At 37.9% G+C, this 20,897-nt stretch overlaps 1 protein-coding gene across 2 annotated transcripts in view; it reads left to right on the forward strand.

Annotated features, from left to right (window-relative positions):
* The window catches only part of SPAG1 (sperm associated antigen 1), an 86,576-nt gene that overhangs the window by 22,308 nt on the left and 43,371 nt on the right, over nucleotides 1-20,897 (forward strand). The window contains exons 5-10 of one of the 2 annotated variants that reach the window (XM_030937920.1): nucleotides 3,686-3,747; nucleotides 4,273-4,379; nucleotides 4,969-5,074; nucleotides 7,479-7,609; nucleotides 11,756-11,862; nucleotides 14,491-14,650. In XM_030937920.1, coding sequence (XP_030793780.1) covers nucleotides 3,686-3,747; nucleotides 4,273-4,379; nucleotides 4,969-5,074; nucleotides 7,479-7,609; nucleotides 11,756-11,862; nucleotides 14,491-14,650 — 673 coding nt within the window. The remainder of the gene's footprint in view (nucleotides 1-3,685; nucleotides 3,748-4,272; nucleotides 4,380-4,968; nucleotides 5,075-7,478; nucleotides 7,610-11,755; nucleotides 11,863-14,490; nucleotides 14,651-20,897) is intronic. The other variant, XM_030937921.1, reaches the window with a different exon arrangement.

Genomic DNA, 20,897 nt, shown 5'->3' on the forward strand with positions numbered 1-20,897 from the left:
CTTTAACATGAAGCAAGGCAGGCACCCCACTGTACATACAGTAAAAACAAATTCCAATATTACTTAAAAATACCTTTAATAAAATAATAGAATATTTACTTTGTTAGATCTTGAACTTCTAGGACATGTCCTTTTAGTATTTTGTGTGACAAAGTAAGAAGTATGCAGAAAGCACTTCCCTGCATAGTGAAATATGATGGTTATGATATGATGCATAGCCATGTTTTCCTGGAACGCTGTTTTTACTTGAAATAATGGTTGACAAACTGTCATTATTCAGACTTGGGATTTCGGCAACAATTTTGTTGAAAGTGAATGAAGCAGGCCTGTCACTTTAAGGAGAACAACTCACAGTATTTGTTGCTGGTAAGCAAATCTGAGCTTTCAAGTGCAAATTAGGTCCAGGCAAGTGGGGCAGTGGCTCATGCCTGTAATCCCAGCACTTTGGGAGGCCAAGGCGGGTGGATCACTTGAGCCCAGGGGTTCGAGGCCTGGGCAACAGAGTGAGACCCCATCTCTACAAAACTTTTTTTTTTTCATTAGTGTGGTGTGGTGGCACATGCCTGTAGTTGTAGTTGTAGCTACTCAGGAGACTGAGGTAAGAGGATTGCTTGAGCCCTGGAGGTCAAGGCTGCAGTGAGCCATGATGACACCACTGTACTCCAGTCTGGGCAACAGAGCAAGACCCTGTCTCTAAAAACAAAGTGCAAATTAGGACTTTAGGTATTAAATATTTAGTATAATATAATAATATCTAATAATTTAGATATTATGTGTTTCTCAAATTTCTGCTTGTGACAGAAAATAGCCCTTAAGGGGGATACTTGTCAAAGGACAACATTACAACAAATTTCAAGATCTAATTGGCTTATATTAGCAATTCGTGAATCAGGATGACATCTCCTCTAAAAATGTAGAAAATGTGCTCCAATGGCCATGGCAGAACAGCTGGTTTTTATAAGGTAGCTTGAGCAGGGACAAGGAATACAAAAAGTAGACTATTTAACAACAGGTTATTTTCCTTATAAGGGTTAAAGCAGAAATTTGGTTATTATCTATGTCTTTTGGTTTCTCTAGTCAGATAAGCAAGTTAATTTTGGTTTGGTGATGTGGAACTTTAGCACCAGTGACTACATTTTAGTCTGTTGGGGCCTAGTGCAGGAGCTTAGTCCAAATCACTGACCTCCTATAAATTTTATTTAACATACCTGAAAGTCTTTTTTGATGAGCTCCATGCAGATATTAACGAATTGTGATTTATAAAATTGTATAATGAAATCTGTGAATATTTGGGAAATCTGTATAACTCCAATGACCGATAATTTTGAGGAGTGTGAGAGTGTCATGATACTGAAAAATTTGAGCCCCACTGCTGTAGCATATAATGGATTATGACAGTAAATATGCAGTGTTATGAGAATACATAGAAGGCACATGTCCCAATCTTTCAAAGTCAGAGAGCATTGCCTTCTTAAAATATCCAAATATATTACACATTAGATTTTATCCCATATATTGAGTCCATGTCTTGAGACTTTTATTGCTCCACATTCATTTTTTTATTTATTGAAATTTTTTTCTTCTTTATTCAGTTATAATTGATAACACTTGCATATATTTATGGTGTACAATGTGATGTTTTGATATATCTACACAGTTTGAAATGCTTACCATAGTCAAGCCAATTCATGTCCATTTCTTGATCCCTAAAGGGGGATATTTTTTGTCACAGGTAGGTATTTGAGAGCCACGTATGAATATTAAATACCCCTGATTTCGCATCAATGCCTTTTGAAACTAAGTGATACCATTTGTATTAGTTTCCTAGGGCTGCTGTAATACCACAGGAAGTGGTTGGCATAAAACAACAGAAATGTATTATTTCACAGTTCTAGGGGCTAGAAGTACAAAATCAAGGTATTGGCAGGGCCTTGCTTCCTCCAAAACCTGTAAGGGAAGATCCTTCTTTGGCTCTTCCAGCTTTTGGAAGCCCTGGCCTTCCTTGGCTTGTAGCAGTACAACTCTAAGCTCTGTTTTCATTTTCACACCGCCAGCTTCCTTCTGTTGGAACTTCTTCTCCTCTTTTTATAAGGACACAGTCATACTGGATTAGGGCCCACCCTAATGACTTCATCTTCACTTGATTATATTGCAAAGACTATTTCCAAATAAGGTCTCATTCACAGGTACCGGGGTTAGGACTTCATCATACTATTTTGGGAAACATAATTCAACCCATAACATCATCTTAGCATTGAGAACATTGTCTTGATGAGCAGGAAATCGAGTGCAAGCATCAAATGAGACTTTTTGAGCCTGTAAGGACTGCATAGTACTCATTTATGTGGTTTATGTAGTTCCTAGTATTGCTATTAGCAAACCTGAGCCTAATGAGAATGAAGATATGTAACAGTTTAAAAACAAATCAGCACCTACTTTATTATTATAAATTCTGCTATACTTCCCTTTCTTCAGACTATATAGATAAATATTTTAAAGTTAATATTCCATAGTACTTATCTAGCAAAAATTGTACCTTCTCTCGGAGACTGATTATTGGTGAGCATTATGGCTATTGTTTGCCTTTCTCTCATTCTGTTCCGGTGCAGAACCTGCCCTCTGTCTTCAGCAGTGGGAATGTGGCTACTTTGGGCCACTGTTAGTGCTTGGTCAAGATGGGCCCATGACCCGAGCTAGCCAATCAGTTCTTCCTTGGAATTTCTCTAACTGAAGACAGAGAGAAGAGTCACTCTCCTTTTCCTCTGGTGGAGAGAGCTGTGAGGTTATAATTCCAGAATGCTTGTGGTGATGTTTCCTGCCACATAAAGAAAGCAAGTACCCATCAGGGAAAGTGAAATCAGTAGGTAGAGAGGAGCAGAGACTGGGAGGGACATGGGGAGCTGGAGAAAGGGCATAGGAATCCCCTCATCCAGCAATACCCCTGCCCTTCCATCCGTTTAGTTATATAAGCTGATAATTTCTTTTTTAATGTAATTATTCCAAATCAGATTACTGTCATTGCAAACTTCTGACTAACATAGCAGTTATTCATGTTTCTCCAATGCCTAGGTTTGAAAAGAATGAATCAGAATTTAGTACTTTTTTATTATAAGAAAATCAGTAATAATATATTCACACATAAGTTTTAAAATTATATATATATATACTTAAAAACCTATAGATTGTCCCCAGAATTAACTACAAATTTAAAATTCTTAATAACTTTAATGCTGAAGTTATAGTAACTTCCAGGGTACCTATTTTTCTTATCCATTCCATTTGTATATCTTTATTTTATTTTTTTGAGACAGTCTCTCTTTGTCACCCAGGCTGGAGTATAGTGGCTCAATCTCTGCTCACTGCAACGTCCACCTCCCAGGTTCAAGCAGTTCTCATGCCTCAACCTCCAAGTACCTGGGATTGCAGGCATGTGCCACCATGCCCAGCTAATTTTTGTATTTTTAGTAGAGATGGCATTTCTCCATGTTGGCCAGGCTGGTCTGGAACTCCTGGCCTCAAGTGATCTGTCCACCTCAGCCTCCCAAAGTGCTGGGATTACAGGTGTGAGCCACTGCATCTGGCCTCCATTTGTATATCTTAACCCAATACTTTACATTGCATTTACAGTAAAACCTGATAATCTTATATTAAATATATCTCATAAAATATGATTTTATTCTTTTAGGAAAAATGTTCTAAAAGACCAACTAAAAAGAAAACTCCAAGGGATTATGCAGAATGGGATAAGTATGTTTTACATGTCTTTAAAATGTATCACTAAAAAAGTTATCTACCACAAAATACTGCAGTAATTTCTTAAATAATTATTATAAACCTGAACATGTCAAGAATACCAAATTACTTCAATAGAGTACTGAGAATATCTGGCCTCAGCCCTTTCGATGTTTTTTTCAGTACATAAAAAGCTACTATATCCTTTTTTTTTTTTAATAAAACCAACCAAAAAAAAAAAACTAATGTAATTTTTATACCCATCCAAACTATAAAAGAACAAAAATGTAAAATTGAGATAAGTTAGTCACAATTTTAATTTCAAAGTTCTGACCAGTTTAGATTTGATTAACATTTAAGCTCTCACTAAATTGTATATTTTCTTAAGAAGAAACTCAGATGACTTGAACTATAAAGTTACTACATATCTTTGAATATGGATCCAAAGGCATACTTGTACAAATATAAGAATATCAATAATATATTTGTTTTCTTGCCTGTATTGTACTTCTTTTGGTTTTTATTGTTCTTTCATTTAAGATTTGACGTGGAAAAGGAATGTTTGAAAATTGATGAAGATTACAAAGAAAAGACGGTAATAGACAAGTCACACTTGTCTAAAATTGAGACAAGAATAGATACAGCAGGTAATTGGAGAAAAAATAATAATTTAGTAGTCTTTAAAGTTTTTCAATTATAATAAAAACTGTCAATCTAGAAGACATTGTCTTTGAGTACTGCACAGATTACCATGAAAAGTTTATGGATTTTCTCAGACAGCTGACCATTCAACAAATTTGCTTCTCTCTTTTACCCGCTTAATTTTTAAATGTAGTAAGACTTTAAAATATAAACCTATTTTTCTTATTATAATTCATTTGTTTGTAATTCCTTTTTTTCCAATCCTCTTTTTCCTCCAAATTCCTCAAATTGTTTTCTATTTGCTTCAAAACAAAAAGATGGGCCAGTTTATTTGTTTTTGTTTGTAGTCAACAGATGAATGGCACCTGTAAAGTAAAACAAAATCAATCATTACAAAAATTCTGAATCCTCAAAACTTATGAATGATTTAAAAAGAAAACATCACTAAGCTTAAGGAACCTTTTATTTTCTTTTGTTTATTTTATGATCTTTCTGCTCTCTTCTGCTTCTGTTAAAATAAGCATTCTTAGATTTAAACTTTAAAAATTCTGTTAAATTATATGTTTACATATAGCAGATAACATTTATTTCTAGGTCTAACTGAGAAAGAAAAGGATTTTCTTGTCATTCGTGAAAAGGAGAAAGGAAACGAAGCTTTCAACTCAGGAGATTATGAAGAAGCAGTGGTGTATTATACCAGGTGAGCAGACGTTTGTTGTGGTTTAAACTTGCCTTTTAAAAAATGATAATGTTTTAATTGTTGATAAATAAATAAGCGAAAGTCTATGTCAGAATCTCTCAATGTATTGTACTTGTGATTTACCATATATTCACTTGTGTTTCTCCTATTTTTTCAATACTTTTCTCAAACCTTTAAGCTCCCACTCCACTCCTACTTTTGACAGAGGACTTAACTTCCTATCTTGCAGAGAAAATAGAAGTCATCTGACAGGAATTCAACAGAAGGCCCATATGACATGGAAGTGAATAACTTAGGTTCTACTGTAGACTGCCTGGATTTAATTCTAGTATTTTTGGTGCTCCTTCCTACCACAGGGCCTTTGCACATGCTGGGTCCTCCATCAAAAATGCTTTTCCCATGGCTGATCAGAGTACAGTGGTGTTTACAACTAATTGATCACAACCAGATACAGATTTCCTTGTTGCTTCTCCACTCCCACCGTTTCACTTGACTAGCCTTTGAAAGAGAAAAGAAAATTAAGAAAAAAAAAAATGCTCTTCCCTCCTCCCATTATCTAGTTAATTCTGATTTATCCTTCAGATCTTAGTCTTCACCTTACTTCTTTGGAGAAGCCTTACTTGACCTTCCAAACAAGGTTAAATCTCCATCCCACCCCACCCACTTCACCTCCCAATTTGTAGGCTCTTATAGCAGTCTTACCTCTCCTTTGTAACACTTGTCAGAAGTATAATTTAAGCTTGTGTGATTTGATAATAACTAGAATGTAAGATTTGTAAGAGCAGAACCCATTTGTCAAGGATTTTTACATCGTTGTATCCCCAAGGCCCAACAAAGTACCTGGTTCATAGTAGATGTTCAATAAATATGTATATGAACTTCTGAAGTTCTTAACAGCCTATGAAAAGTAGACTAAGTTTTTAAAATGTTGTTACAGATAAACTGTTCTTATAGAATCACCAATGCCACCTTAGCCCTAAACTCTGTACAATCTTTTTTCCACCTTTGGAAATAAGATAGATTTTTTTCGATGTTGTTGATGTCTCTAAAGAAGTTTTCTCAGACTGTTTAAATGAAGACATGAGGTAAAGAGGATATATGATGGATCATTCATTTAGTATAGCCTCCCCTGTTCAGGCAGGTGGATGTCAGTCTTGATAACTGTTCTTTCTTTTCTTGTAGATTTATACCAGAGAGTCTCTTGTCTATTACAGGTTGTAAAACTCTTTTCTTCTTTTATGGAGTCATGTAGTTGAAGAATTAAAGCAGCATAGTATAATGGTTAAGGGAATTCAGACTACCACATCTGACCTTGGGCAGATTCTTTTTTTTTTTTTTTTTTTTTTTGAGACAGGGTCTCACTCTGTTATCCAGGCAAGAGTGCAGTGGTATGATCATAGCTCACTGCAGCCTCAAACTCCTGGGCTCAAGGGATCCTCCCATCTCAGCCTCCTGAGAATAGCTGGGACTACAGGTGTGAGCCACCACACGTGGATAATTTTCTCATGTATTTTTTTGTAGAGACAGGATCTCACTATGTTGCCCAGGCTAGTCTCGAACCCCTAGCCTCAAGCCATGCTCCCAGCTTGGTCTCCCAAAGTGCTGAGATTACAGGGGTGAGCCACCACGCCTGGTTCCAAAAAATGTGTTTGGTATTTGATATTTGATGTTAACTGACATCAACGGTTTTTTTTAAGGTGATCTATAGGTATTTATCTTTGTCTACCTTCATTTTAATTCCAGTAACTAAAGCTCAGATTCCAGATCTATGAGTATTTAAATTCCCATAATGCCTCTAAAGCCTGAGTTAACTTTAAGGCTATTTACTGGATGTTTAAGCATCTGTTTAAATATTGATTTAGTATGCTTGTAGAATTGTATTTTATTATTTTTGATAATATAGGCTATATTCGTTTGCAAAGGTTGCCGTAACAAAGTACCACAGACTGAGCGGCTTAAACGAGAGAAATTTCTTTTCTCACACTTCTGGAGGCTGGAAGTTCGAGATCAAGATGCTAGTAGGGTTGGTTTTTTCAAGGCCTCTCTCCTTGGCTTCTAGGTGGCCGTCTTCTCCCTGTGACTTTACAGTCTGTCCATACATGGATGGACAGATATGGACAAATATGTCCAAATATCTTCTTATTATAAGGAAACCTCTTTTATGGGATCAGGGCCCCCTCTCATGACTTCATTTCACCTTAATTAGCTTTTTAAAGACCCTATCTCCAAATACAGTCATGTTCTGAGATACTGTGGGGTTAGGACTTCAACATATGAATGTTGGTGGATACAATTCAGCCCATACACAGGTTATAATTGTTTTATATGTAACTTAAGCTGAATTTCTCTACATTCTTGTGTTTACCTTAGGCTTGCTTGTTGCCAGTAACGGTTTCTTTTCTAGGAGCATATCGGCGCTTCCCACTGTAGTTGCCTATAACAATCGAGCTCAAGCAGAAATCAAATTACAGAACTGGAATAGTGCTTTTCAGGATTGTGAAAAGGTCTTGGAGTTAGAACCTGGAAACGTAAAGGGTAAAAAATATTATAGAATTCTTTTACATTTACAGCAGGACACATTAATAAAGGCCATTTGTAGATACTTGCAATATTTACATTAAAAATATTTCAGATAAACTCAAATTTTTGTATGTGAATCACCAACTTCACAAAGTTGCCTTAAAGTTTAACTTGTAAGTTAAGTCCCTGATTATTTGTACGGAAGTAGCTAATAATCCCAGAGGATTTAATAAAATACATATATATTTTTAAGAAGTATCTTAGTAAACAAAAAACCAACAACAAAAATAAAATAAAAGAGAAGTATCTTGGCCAGGCACAGTGGCTCACACCTATAATCCCAGAATTTCGGGAGGCCGAGGTGAGACGATTGCTTAAGTCTAGGAGTTTGAGACCAGTCTAGGCAATACAGCAGAACTGTGTCTCAAAAAAAAAAAAAAAATCTCAAGTTTGCATTTGAAGATTCTCTTTATCCAAAAAAAAAAAAAAGTATAACTTAATGTAGATTTTCTGGTATTTATAAATATAATAAAATGATAAGCCCACACAGGACCTCTAGAACGTTCTCCCAGCTTCTTTGTGGATATTTTCACCTAGGTGGCTGTATATAATTTTGTTTGTTTGTTTGTTTGAGACAGAGTCTCGTTCTGTCACCAAGGCTGGAGTGCAGTGACGTGATCTTGGCTCACTGCAACCTCTGCCTCCTGGGTTCAAGTGGTTCTCCTGCCTCAGTTTCCCAAGTAGCCGGGACTACAGGCATGCACCACCACGCCTGGCTAATTGTTGTATTTTTAGTAGAGAGATGGGGTTTCACCATGTTGGCCAGGCTGGTCTCGAACTCCTGACCTCAGGTGATCCACCTGCCTCAGCCTCCCAAAGTGCTGGGATTACAGGCGTGAGCTACCGCTCCCGGCCTGTTTTTGTTTCATTTTGTTTTGTTTTGTTTTTTGAGATAAGGCCTCACTCTGTCACCCAGCCTGCTGTACAGTGGTGCAATCTTGGCTTACTGCAACCTCCGCTTCCCAGTCTCAAGCGATCCTCTCACCTCAGCCTCCCAAGTAGCTGGGACTACAAGCATGTGCTACCACACCCAGCTAATTTTTTTTGTATTTCTTTAAAGATGGGGTTTCACTGTGCCACCCAGGCTGGTCTCAAACTCCTGAGCTCAAGTGATCTGCCCACCTCGACCTCCCAAAGTGCTGGGATTACAGGCATGAGCCACTAAGCCTAGCTTGCTATAAATAATTTAATTTTCACTTTAAATTAATAATTTGAATAACTTAATTCTAAATTAAATTTGTCCAAAAATGACTCTTTCTGCCAGAAACCTGCACTCTATTTTGATTCCCTGTCTCTGTGACTGACCACCTTGTCATGGTTCAGGCCTGAAGTATGCAAATCAGACTCTATTCTCCTTTTCTGTTATCAAGGAGTCATTCCAAGAGGGAGTGACATACATTGTAATAGACACATTATATTTCTTTAAAATTTTATGGATTCAAATAAATATAAACACTTTTTCACATGGAATGTATCCCTTTTTGCCTATAAACATGGTAGAGGTGACAGAAGCCATGGGAGTGCTAAGGGGAAGCCTGGTGCATCACCTGCCACTGTCATTGTCATGGATTGCCCTCCATTTACCAATCAAGTCCTGTTGGGCCTGTGTTTTATGCAAGCTGGTCTCTGTCACAGAGTAGGACTGGGCTCCCAGCTTTAGGCAGCAGCCCACTGAAGGTTTTGCCAACCCCATACCACTGCTCTGCCAGGCCCTGTGCCAAGCACTTTACGTGTATTAACTCTGTTAATTTTAACAAGTCTCGGCCGGGCACAGTGGCTCATGTCTGTAATCCCAGCACTTTGGGAGGCTGAGATGTGCAGATCACCTGAGGTTAGGCATTCGAGACCAGCCTGGCCAAGATGGCAAAACTCCATCTCTACTAAAAATTAAAAAAAAAAAAAAAAAAAAAAAAAAAGGAGGGGTGTAGTGGCTCATGCTTGTAATTGCAGCACTTTGGGAGGCTGAGGTGGGTGGATCACTTGAGGCCAGGAGTACAAGACCAGCCTGGCCAATGTGGCGAAACCCCATCTCTACTAAAAATACAAAAAATTAGCTGGGCATGGTGGTAGGCACCTGTAATCCCAGCTACTTGGAAGGCTGAGGCAGGAGAATCACTGGAACCCAGGAGGCGGAGGTTGCAGTGAGCTGAGATCACGCCACTGCACTCCAGCCTGGGCGACAGAATGAGAATACATCTCAAAAAAACCCATAATACATTTAAAAAAAAATTAGCTAGATATGGTGGTGGGCACCTGTAGTCCCAGCTTCTTGGGAGGCCGAGGCAGGAGAATTGCTTGAACCTGGGAGGCAGAAGTTGTAGTGAGCCGAGATCATGTCACTGCACTTCAGCCTAGGTGACAGAGCAAGACTCTGTTTCAAAAATAAATAAATAAACAAAGAAGATGTTAGCATTAGGTAAAGCTAAGTTAAGGGACACAGGAACTCTCTGTACTATCTCTGCAACTTTTCTGTAAATATCCAATTATTCCAAGATAAAAAGTTTTAAAAAAGGACAATCATTATGTCATGAATATTTCTTCATGGAAATTCTCTTCAGGAATCTGCATAGCAATAGCAATAGCTAAATTATATTTAAAGTGCAGTGCTACAACTTTAATTAAATTTATAACAAAATTATTTATCATTTAGATTTTCATAGCACATTCTAAGACTAAAATTCAAATTGGTCAAATTTATAATTATGTTTTAAAATAGCATATTAAAATATGTCAGATAAAATTTCACACCTTTCGGCCAGGTGCAGTGGCTCATGCCTGTAATCCCAGCACTTTGGGAGACCGGGGCAGGTGGATCATGAGGTCAGGAGATTGAGACCATCCTGGCTAACATGGTGAAACCCCATCTCTACTAAAAATACCAAAAAAAATTAGCTGGATATGGTGGCATGAGCCTGTAGTCCCAGCTACTTGGGAGGCTGAGGCAGGAGAATCGCTTGAACCTGGGAGGCGGAGGCAGTGAGCCGAGATTGTGCCACTGCACTCCAGCATGGGCAACAGAGCAAGACTCTGTCTCAAAAAAAAAAAAAAAAAAAAAAAAATTCCCACTTTTCAGAATTACCAAACTTGATTCTTTTTCAAGGTAATGACGTATTACACAAAGTTCTCCTTATATAATAGTTAATGATGAGTCTAGAGAGGCATTCATTGTCAGTATTAAATAATTATCAAATTATACATTGAAACGTACCAAAAAAATCAAATACGAATTATCAAAGTGTTTAATTTCTGGACCTAACTGACTTGATCATCAGGATTCTCTCAGTTCCCTGTGCTAAGTAACTCCTTCTAATCATTTTAGGGATTGCTATACAGATGTCACTAATGAGCCATATTCTGAGCTAGATGCTGGTCAGTAACATACTTTTTTTTTTTGGAGACAGAGTCTTGTTCTGTCACCCAGGCTGGAGTGTAGTGGCACAATCTTGCCTCACTGCAACCTCCACCTCCCAGGCTCAAACAATTCTCCTGCCTCAGTCTCCCAAGTAGCTGGGATTACAGATGTGTGCCACCATGCCCAGCTAAAATTTTTTTGTATTTTTAGTAGAGATGGGATTTTGCCATGTTGGCCAGGCTGGTCTTGAACTCCTGGCCTCAAGTGATCCGCCCACCTCAGGCTCCCAAATTGTTGGGATTACAGGCGTGAGCCACTGTGCCTAGCCAATATACTAAATTTTGATAAGGGATTTTATGTTTTCAAAAAGTGGCAAAATAATACTCTCCATAATTATAAGAAGGAAAGGATTATTATCAGTGAAAATCATTCCGATATTGCAATACAATGTGTTGCCTGTGAAGGGTTGAGGTATGAAATCTCTTAGTCCTTGGAAACACTGGCAGGGCCTGGGGCTGCCAGAGGGCCAGAGGGTTGTTATAGAGGGGACAGTTGCCTGATGCAGTCTCTCTTATGTACCTCAGTGTCGTCATCTATGTGTGTATCAACATGAAAATAGGTGTAGTTGAGCTTTGGGTAATTACATTATAAAGTATTCTGTGCTGCTCATATTCTTCCACTTGCAAAATATGTTGCAACCATAATGCCAAATATTAAAAAACATACCTTTTATTTTGGTAAATTTTCAGCTCTTCTGCGTCGTGCTACTACATATAAACATCAAAACAAGCTCCAGGAAGCTATAGAAGATTTGAGTAAAGTACTGGATGTTGAGCCTGATAATGAGTTGGCCAAGGTAAGTTCAGAAAGTGATTTCTCACCTAATTGTGTAGTTGGCTGTTTCTGTATTTATTTTAAAGTGGTATCAATCTTGCCAAACAAATTATGTTGAAGATTAGGTCACAGCTTTAAAAGGTAGGTATATTCCAGACACCCCAAAACGTTAACATCTATTTGAAGTGGAAGAAAGCAGAATCTTAATTTTTTTTTCAAAACTGTAAACCTTCCTCTGAAAGACAAATATCAATTTTTCTTTTTCCTATAGTGTCGTAGGCAGTGTTTTTGTCTGAGCCATGTGGAGTAGTATAGAAGGTACCTTCCTAGGTAGGATTAGAGGTGAACGCCTTGGCCATTGAAGAGCGTTTCTCTCTGTAACTAGCATGGTAAGCACAGCATCATCGATAGCATATGCTACCTGACTGAGCAGACTGACTCAGTTATACACCTAGGGGATCCGTATTCAGGCCTAAAGAGTAGAGGTTAAGTGTCAAGAACAGATTTTCCCTTGCTTACAAATGAACAAGGTGGCCTACCAGAGGATACAAGATATCCTGGGTCAAATACCAAAGACTTTGTTACTCCAAGCAGATGAGCTTCACGTTCATGTCAGTTCCCCTTGCTCCCAAGTCCCACAGGGGTGACATAGAGTGGCCCAGATGGATATTGCACACTCAGTGGATTTATGTGGTGGCTGACAAATCAAAAATTTAGGAAACCAGCCAGGTGCAGTGACTCATGCCTGTAATCCCAGCACTTGGGGAGGCTGAGGCAGGCAGATCACCTCAGGTCAGGAGTTTGAGACCAGCCTGGCCAACACTGCACTCCAACAGGGGCGACAGAGTAAGACTCCATCTCAAACAAACAAAACTTTAGGAAACTCCCTTCTTTTATGATGGGGTGTAAGCAAACCTGCCCAATCTCTGCTCCATATGGAAGCATCACCTTTATTACACTGGAGAGCCAACACACCTGCCCTCTCCGCTGCAGATGAATACTATTTCAGTTTGCCAAGGTTGTTCTCAGTACAAACATCCTTAGAGATATCCAGAAAGAAGGTGGTTTAGTGCCTCTGCTGGCAGTATAGTCAGAAATAAGAGAAACCCATGGAGAAATTGTTACTAAGTTTCCACATATACCTATTGGGTTACCTATCCCACGGTCTCTGAGTGGCAGCTAATGTTGCTAGAATATCAGCAGCTTTTGTCAAGTCAACATTTTAGGTTTAGGTTTAGGGCCTGGCTTAGTCTTTCCTTTTTGTAATGGTTATGTTTATTTATTTATTTTTGAGACAAGGCCTCTTTCTCTGATGCCTCAACTGTAATGTGGTGGGAACATGGCTTACTGCAGCCTCCACCTCCTAGGCTCAAGCAATCCTGCCATCTCAGTTTCCTGTGTAACTGAGACCACAGGTGCACGCCACCTCCCAAAGTGCTAGGATTACAGGCATGAGCCATTGTGCCTGGTTTCAAATGAATTTTTATCTTAACAATATACAAAGATTAATTCAAAATGGATCATATACTTTTTGATGTAAGATATAAAACATAAAACTTCTAAAAGAAAACATAAGAGAAAATCTTTATGACCTTAGACAAATATTTCTTAAGATGTGAAAAGTACAATCCGTAAAAGAAAAAGTTGATATATTGGACTTCATCAAAATTTAGAACATCTACTTTTTCAAAAACACAGAAGAATGAAAGACAAGCCACAGCTGGGCATGGTGGCTCACACCTGTAATCTAAGCACTTTAGGAGGCTGAGGCAGGAGGATCACTTGATCCCAGGAGTTTAAGACCAGCCTGGGCAACACAGCTGAACTTCATCTCCACAAAAATTTTAAAAAGCCAGACATGGTGGTGTGGGCCTGTAGTCCCAGCTACTCAGGAGGTGGGGGTGGAAGGATAATTTGAGCCAGGGAGGTCAAGGCTGCAGTGAGCTGTGATTGCACCACTGTACTCCAGCCGGGGCAGCAGAGGGAAACCCTGTCTCAAAAACAACAACAAACAAAACAAAAAACAAAAACAAGCCACAGACCACAAATTGGGAGAAAATACTTGAAAATTGTGTATCAAACAAAGGATGGTGTATCTATTTTTTATTACAGTCAGCATAAAATATTTCAGAATTTTCAGCATTACTGTAAAACAGTAATGTGGGCTGGGTGTGGTAGCTCACACGTGTAATCCCAGAACTTCAGGAGGCTGAGGTGAGAGGATTGCTTGATCCCACAGGTTTGAGACTAGACTGGGCAACCTAGTGAGACCTCATCTCTATATTTTAAATAAACAAACAGCATATGTAGCATGATTTCATTTGTGTAAAACTATACATCTCTGTGGGTATATATGCATGGAAACATCTAGAAGATTATCAAAATGTTAATAGTAGTATCTGAGTGGCAAGATTTTAGGTGATTTTTTTCTTTATTTTTTATACTTGTTACACTGGTTTTTTTTGTTTGTTTGTTTTGTTTTTGTTTTTTAACAGTGGACATGTATGATTACAATCAGACAAAGGCCACCCCAAAAAAGCCGTGTCTTAGTTGTATTCATTTTTCAACATCTTTATGTTTTTACCTGAAAGAATGGTTATATTTATTATTAAAGGAAAATATTTTGTTTAATATGGTAATTGTGTTGCAGAAAACCTTGTCAGAGGTTGAAAGAGATCTGAAAAATTCTGAAGCTGTATCTAAGACTCAAACCAAAGGGAAAAGGATGGTTATTCAGGAAATAGAAAACTCTGAAGATGAAGAAGGAAAAGACAGCGGAAGAAAACATGAAGATGGCGGTGGAGATAAGAGTAAAATATCTTTTCTATTTAGGTTATGTAAAAAATTGCCTTTTTATATGATGAGCTGGCTCAATTTTTCTATTTGTACAGAAATTTGTAATCTACCAAAGTTTTTCTAGCTTTGCCTTGTAAATTCACAAGCCAGCTTCGCTCATCTTTTTCTTAATACAGCTTGACAGAATCTCTCAAACCCATTTTCCTTCTTAACCTGTCACCTTTTTCTAGTGCTCAGTTTAATTCCTGGTCACCACCTTTAAATGTAAATGACTGTGTTCATATGACACAAACCATTTGCAAGTTAACTTAAATATCTCTCTTTGAGAATTGTTTTGTATGTATCTTCTTGACTGCAAACAAATGTGTTGGTTTCAAAACAAGTATGGGTAGCCCCATTTATATGCCAAAAATGAATACATTACTAGAAAATTGCTATGTGTGTTTCTCAAAAATATTTTAAATATGCAAAAGAAATAAGTATAATTTAACACTTGATACAATATTTTAAGAGAATCTAGACTAAATAAAGCGTTGTCTTCATAATATAAAACATCAGAAGTTATGTCAACTTTGAGGGGAAAGATTTGCCTCCTCACTTGACAAGGGACATAAAAAATTTTCTCTCCATCAGCTGGGCGTGGTGGTTCACACCTGTAATCCCAGCATTTTGGGAGGCCAAGGCGGGTGCATCACGACGTCAGAGGTTCAAGACCAGCCTGGCCAACATGGTGAAACCCCGTCTCTACTCAAAATACAAAAATTATCTGCGTGTGGTGGCACGCACCTGTAATCCCAGCTACTCGGGAGGCTGAGGCAGGAGAGTGGCTTAAACCAGGGAGGTGGAGGTTGTGGTGAGCCAAGATGGTGCCACTGTACTCCAGCCTGAGCAATAGAGTGAGACTCCATCTCAAAAAAAAAACAAAAAAAACAAAAAAAAAACTTTTCCTTCTTTCTTGAGAACACCTGAGCAACAGGCAGTGGCAAGGCAGTGGAGGGGGAAGATATTATCAATTTTGAAAATCATTCACAAGTAAAAATCAACTTGTAAGTAATTTGACAGAATATTTTAATTTTGAGAGAGATACAAAATGTTCAGTCCATTTTAAAAATAAAGAACAAGTTTTAATTTTTTTACATGACAAAAAATAATGTAATGTATACACTTCAGATTAAAATACAATCTGTTAAGATAGGATAAAGACAAAGGAACAGAAAGGGAGGGAGGGAGAAAGAGGAAGACAATCAGAGACGTGAGAAGGAAGAGAGAGCATAAAAAGGATTCAAAAGGGAGACATTAAGGTAACCAGTTTTTCAAGGATTCAGGCTTGCCTTTTAGCCAGATTGTAAATACGATCTGGCAGCAAATCTTCTTAGGGTTTATATTTAGCTTTGCATAATTAACCATATGTCTTACAGTTAAAGGAAATAATTTTAAATCTTATCTGAAGCGAGATGAAGTATAAGCTATATTAATTCCTATTATTTTATAATTATTAAAAAATTTTATATATAGTAAAAATGGATCTTTTGAATATACAGTTCTAATACATGTATGGTTTCATGTAACCATCACCATAGTCAGGATACAGAACAATTCTACCACCCAAAAAGGCCTTCTTGCTGTCCTTTCAGTGAAACCCTTCCCTCACCCCAGCTATTCTCTGTTCCTATAGCTTTACCTTTTCTAGAATGTCATATAAATGGAACTGGAAAGTATGTCACGTTTTGAGTCTAGCTTCCTTCACTTAGCATGTCACTGAGATTCATTCATGTAGCTGCATGTACCACTGGCTCATTCCTTTTTATTGCTGAGTAGCATTCCATTAATAGTTGTACCAAAGTTTATACATTCGTTTATTCAAGGACATCCGGGTTATTTCCAGCATTCGGTAATTATGAGTAAAAACTGCTATAAACACTCATGTGCAGGTTTTTGTGTAAACATATGTTTTCATTTCCCCTGAGTAAATACCTAAGAGTGGGACTGCTGGTCCATACGGCAAGTATATGTTTAACTTTATTGGAAATTGCCTGACTGTTTTCCAGAGTGGCTATACCATTTTGCATTGCCATTAGTAACATATGAGAGTTCTAGATGCTTCTCATCCTTGCCATCATTTGGTATTGGCATTTTTTCCCCTTTTTACCCATTCTATTAGGTGTATAGTGGTTTCTCATCAGTTTTATTTTGCATTTTCCTGATGAGAATCTTTGTATGTGTTCACTTACCATCTCTATATTGCTTTTAGTGAAGTGTCTCTTGAAATTATTCCACCACTTTTCAAAAATTGGGTTGTTGTTTTCCTACTGTTAAGTCCCGAGAATTATTTTTTGTAATCTTGATGAAAGGTCTTTCTTATGTATGAGATTTGAAAAATTTTTTTGTCTATAGCTTTTTTCATTCTTTTAACAGTCTTTTACAGAGCAAAGGTTTTTCATTTTGTAGAAGTACAATTTATCCAATTTTTTAAATGGACTGTGCTTTTGATGTTATATCTATGAACACTTTGCCTAAATCAAAGTCATGAAGATTTTCTTAGAAGTTTTTCTTTTTCAGAGATAGGGTCTTGCTCTGTTGTTCAGGCTGGAGTGCAGAGGTGTGATCATGGCTCACTGCAGCCTCAACTGCCAGGGCTCAAGTGATCCTGCCTCAGGCTCTCAAGCAGCTAGGACTATAGCTGAGTGCCATCATATCTGGCTAATTTTTAAAAATTATTTAGGCCAGGTGCAGTGGCTCACGCCTGCAATCCCAGCGCTCTGGGAGGCTGAGGGGGGTGGGTCACCTGAAGTCAGGAGTTCAAGACTAGCCTGGCCAACATGGTGAAACCCCATCTCTACCAAAAATACAAAAATTAGCCAGGCATGGTAGCGTGTGCCTGTAGTCCTAGCTACTTGGGAGGCAGAGGCAGGAGAATCGTTTGAACCCGGGAAGTGGAGGTTGCAGTGAGCCAAGATTGCGCCACTGCACTCCAGCCTGGGTGATAGAGAGACTCTATCTCAAACAAAAACAAAAACAAAACAAAGCAAACAAATGAACAAAAATTATTTGTTGTAAAGACAAGGTCTTGCCATGTTGCCTAGGCTGGCCTCAACCTCCTGGGCTCAAGCAATCCTCCTACCTCAACCTCCCAAAGCACTGGGATTAGATAAGTAAGCCACTGTACCTGGTCTGTTTTCTGAAACCATTTGTTGAAAGCTATCTGCTCCTTTGAATTGCCTATGCACCTTTGTAAAAGATTACATTTGTATAACCAGTTAGTAGAATCCAATTCTGGACTCCATTCTGTTCCATTGACCTATGTGTCTATCACTTCGTCAATACCACACTGTCTTGATTAACACAGATTGGCAGTTAAGTCTAAAATCAGGTTGTGTGATTTTTTTCAGCTTTATTTTTCTTTTTCAGAATTCTTTGGCTGTTCTAGTTCCTTTGCCTTCACACATAGTTTTCATTTTAATTTTTCTGAGACAGGGTTTCACTCTGCTGCTCAGGCTGGAATGCAGTGATGAGATCACAGCTCACTGTAGCCTTGACCTCCTGGGCTCAGGCAATCCTCCTGCCTCAGTCTCCTGACTGAGACTGCATGTGTGTGCCACCACACCTGGCTAATTTTTAAAATTATTTGTAGAGATGAAGTCTCCCTATGTTGCCCAGACTATTCTTAAACTCCTGGGCTCAAGCCATCCTCCCGCCTTAGCCCCCCAAATTGCTGGGATTATAGGTGTAAGCCATCGTGCATGGCCACACATAGTTTTAAAATCAGTTTTTTTCTGTTATATTTTCCTTTTTTTTCCCTAGGATATAGATTCTGAATATTTTACTTTTTATGGTCTGCATTCCTCCCATTTCTCTTAATATTCAATTGTATTTATTTATCACATGAAATTACTTAACAGTGACTTATATTTGGTGACTATTTTACCACAAGTCTTTGTATGGGCCAGGCACTGTGGCTCATGCCTGTAATCCCAGCAGCACTTTGGGAGGCGAAGGTGGGTGGATGGCTTGAGTGCAGGAGTTCAACATGGCAAAACCCTGTCTCTACAAAAAATACAAAAACTAGCTGGGCGTGTAGCGCACTCCTGTAGTCCCAGCTACTCAGGATGCTGAGGCAGAAGAATTGCTTGAGCCCAGAAGGTAGAGGTTGCAGTGACCTGAAATCACGCCACTGTAAAAAAAAAAAAAAAAAAAAAAAAAAAAAAAGTCTTGTATTTTTAGTCATTGTGAAATACAAGGGATTTTCCTCTATATATCATTATATAATGATCTATGATAGAATATAATAATAGTATGGCAGATATAAAGAAGTAAAATTGGTTTTTCTCTATTTAAGAAAAGTCATCCAAAAAAATTAGCCAGGCATGGTGGTGCATGCTTGTAGTCCTAGCTACTTGGAGGCTGAGGCAAGAGGATTGCTTGAACCCAGGAGTTTGAGGCTGCAGTTAGCCATGATCATGCTACTGCACTTCCATATGGGTGACAGCAAGACTCCCATTCTCAGGGGGAAAAAGTCATGCTGGGAATTTGATTGAAATGGAACTGAATTTATAGATCACTTTGGAGGAGAAATGACATTGTGACTATATTGCATTTTCTAATCTATGAACATGGCATGTCTCTCCATTTATTTAGGTCCTCTTTGATTTCTTCCATTAGTGTTTTTTGTTTTGCAGCATACAGATACTACACAGGCTTTGACAGATTTATACTTCAGTATTTTAGCTTTTTGAAGTTATTGTAAATCATATTTTAAAAAATTTTATAAAATTGAAAATTCAGTTGTTCATTACTAGAATATGGAAATATAATTGATTATTTTCTATGTTGATCTAGCACAATCTGGCTAATTCACTTATAAGTTCTAGGATCCTTTTTGTAGATTCTTTGGAATCTTCAAAATTTTCTTCATAGACAATTATGTTGTTCGCAAATAAGGTGAGTTTTATTTTTTCATTTCTTCTCTCTCTTGCTCTCTCTCTCTTGCTTTATTGCACTGAAGTGAACATGTGTGTCTTGTTTTCAGTCTTAGAGGGCAAGCATTTAGTCTTACCAGTAAGTTTGATGATAAGTGTTGGGTTTTGATAGATGCCCTGTATCAACTTAATGAAGTGGCCTTCTGTTTCTAGATGGTTGGGAGTTTTTATCTTGAATTGATGTTGATTTTTTAAATGCTTTTTTTTTGCATCACTTGATTTGGTCATATAGTTTTCTTCTGTTGTCTGTTAATATATTGGATATGAGATATATTGAACTATAGTTTTTATTCCTTTTTTCTTTACTTTTTCATTTTAAAAACCTGGTTTTGGTATCAGGACAATGCCAACCTCATAAGATGAGTTGGAATGTGCTTCCTCTACTTCTATTTGTGCAAGAGATTGCATAGAATTGATATATATGTGTTTTAAATGTTTGGTAGAATTTGCCAGTGAAGCCATGCAGGACTGAAGTTTGTTTTGTGAAATATTCTGAATTAAGAATTTTATTTCTAAATGGGTGCCGGTGGCTCATGCCTGAAATCCCACCACTTTGGGAGGCTGAGGCAGGAGCTTGAGGCCAGAAGTTTGAGACCAGCCTGGTCAACATAACGAGATCGCATCTCTTAAAAGAAAAAAAAAAAAGAAAAAAAGGAAGAAAGAAGGAAGGAAGGATAGAAGGAAGAACTTGACTTTTTTCATAGATATGCAACTATTCAGGTTATCTATTTTTTCTTAGCTGAATCCTGGTAGTTTGGTAGTTTCAAGGAATTGGTCCATTTCATTCCAGTTGTTGAGTTTATCTACATAAGAGCTGTTCATAGTACTCCCTTGTTATTTTAATGTCTGGTAGGTCTGTAGTGATCTCCCCCTTTTTGATATTGGTAATTTGTATTTTATTCCTTTGTCAAACTGGCTAGAGGTTTAGCTACGTATATTGATGTTTTCAAGGTAACAGCTTTTGTTTCATGGATTTTTCTCTGCTTTAAAATTCTTTTTTTCAATGTCATTGATTTTTACTCTTTATTATATTCTTCCTTCTGCTTGTTTTTATGTTCATTTGCTTCTCTTTTTCTTTTTTTCATTTTGAGATGGAGTCTCGCCATATCACCCAGGCTGGATTCGAGCTCCTGGGCCAAAGATTCTCCCACCTCAGGCTCCAGAGTAAATGGGACTATAGGCATGCCACCACACTCAGCTTGCTCCTCTTTTTATAAGATAGTTTCTCAAGACAGAAGCCTGGAATATTTATTTGAGAATTTCTCCTCTGACTATAAGCATTGGA

The sequence above is a fragment of the Rhinopithecus roxellana genome, chromosome 9 (genome assembly GCF_007565055.1).
Source record: "Rhinopithecus roxellana isolate Shanxi Qingling chromosome 9, ASM756505v1, whole genome shotgun sequence".
NCBI lineage: Eukaryota > Metazoa > Chordata > Mammalia > Primates > Cercopithecidae > Rhinopithecus > Rhinopithecus roxellana.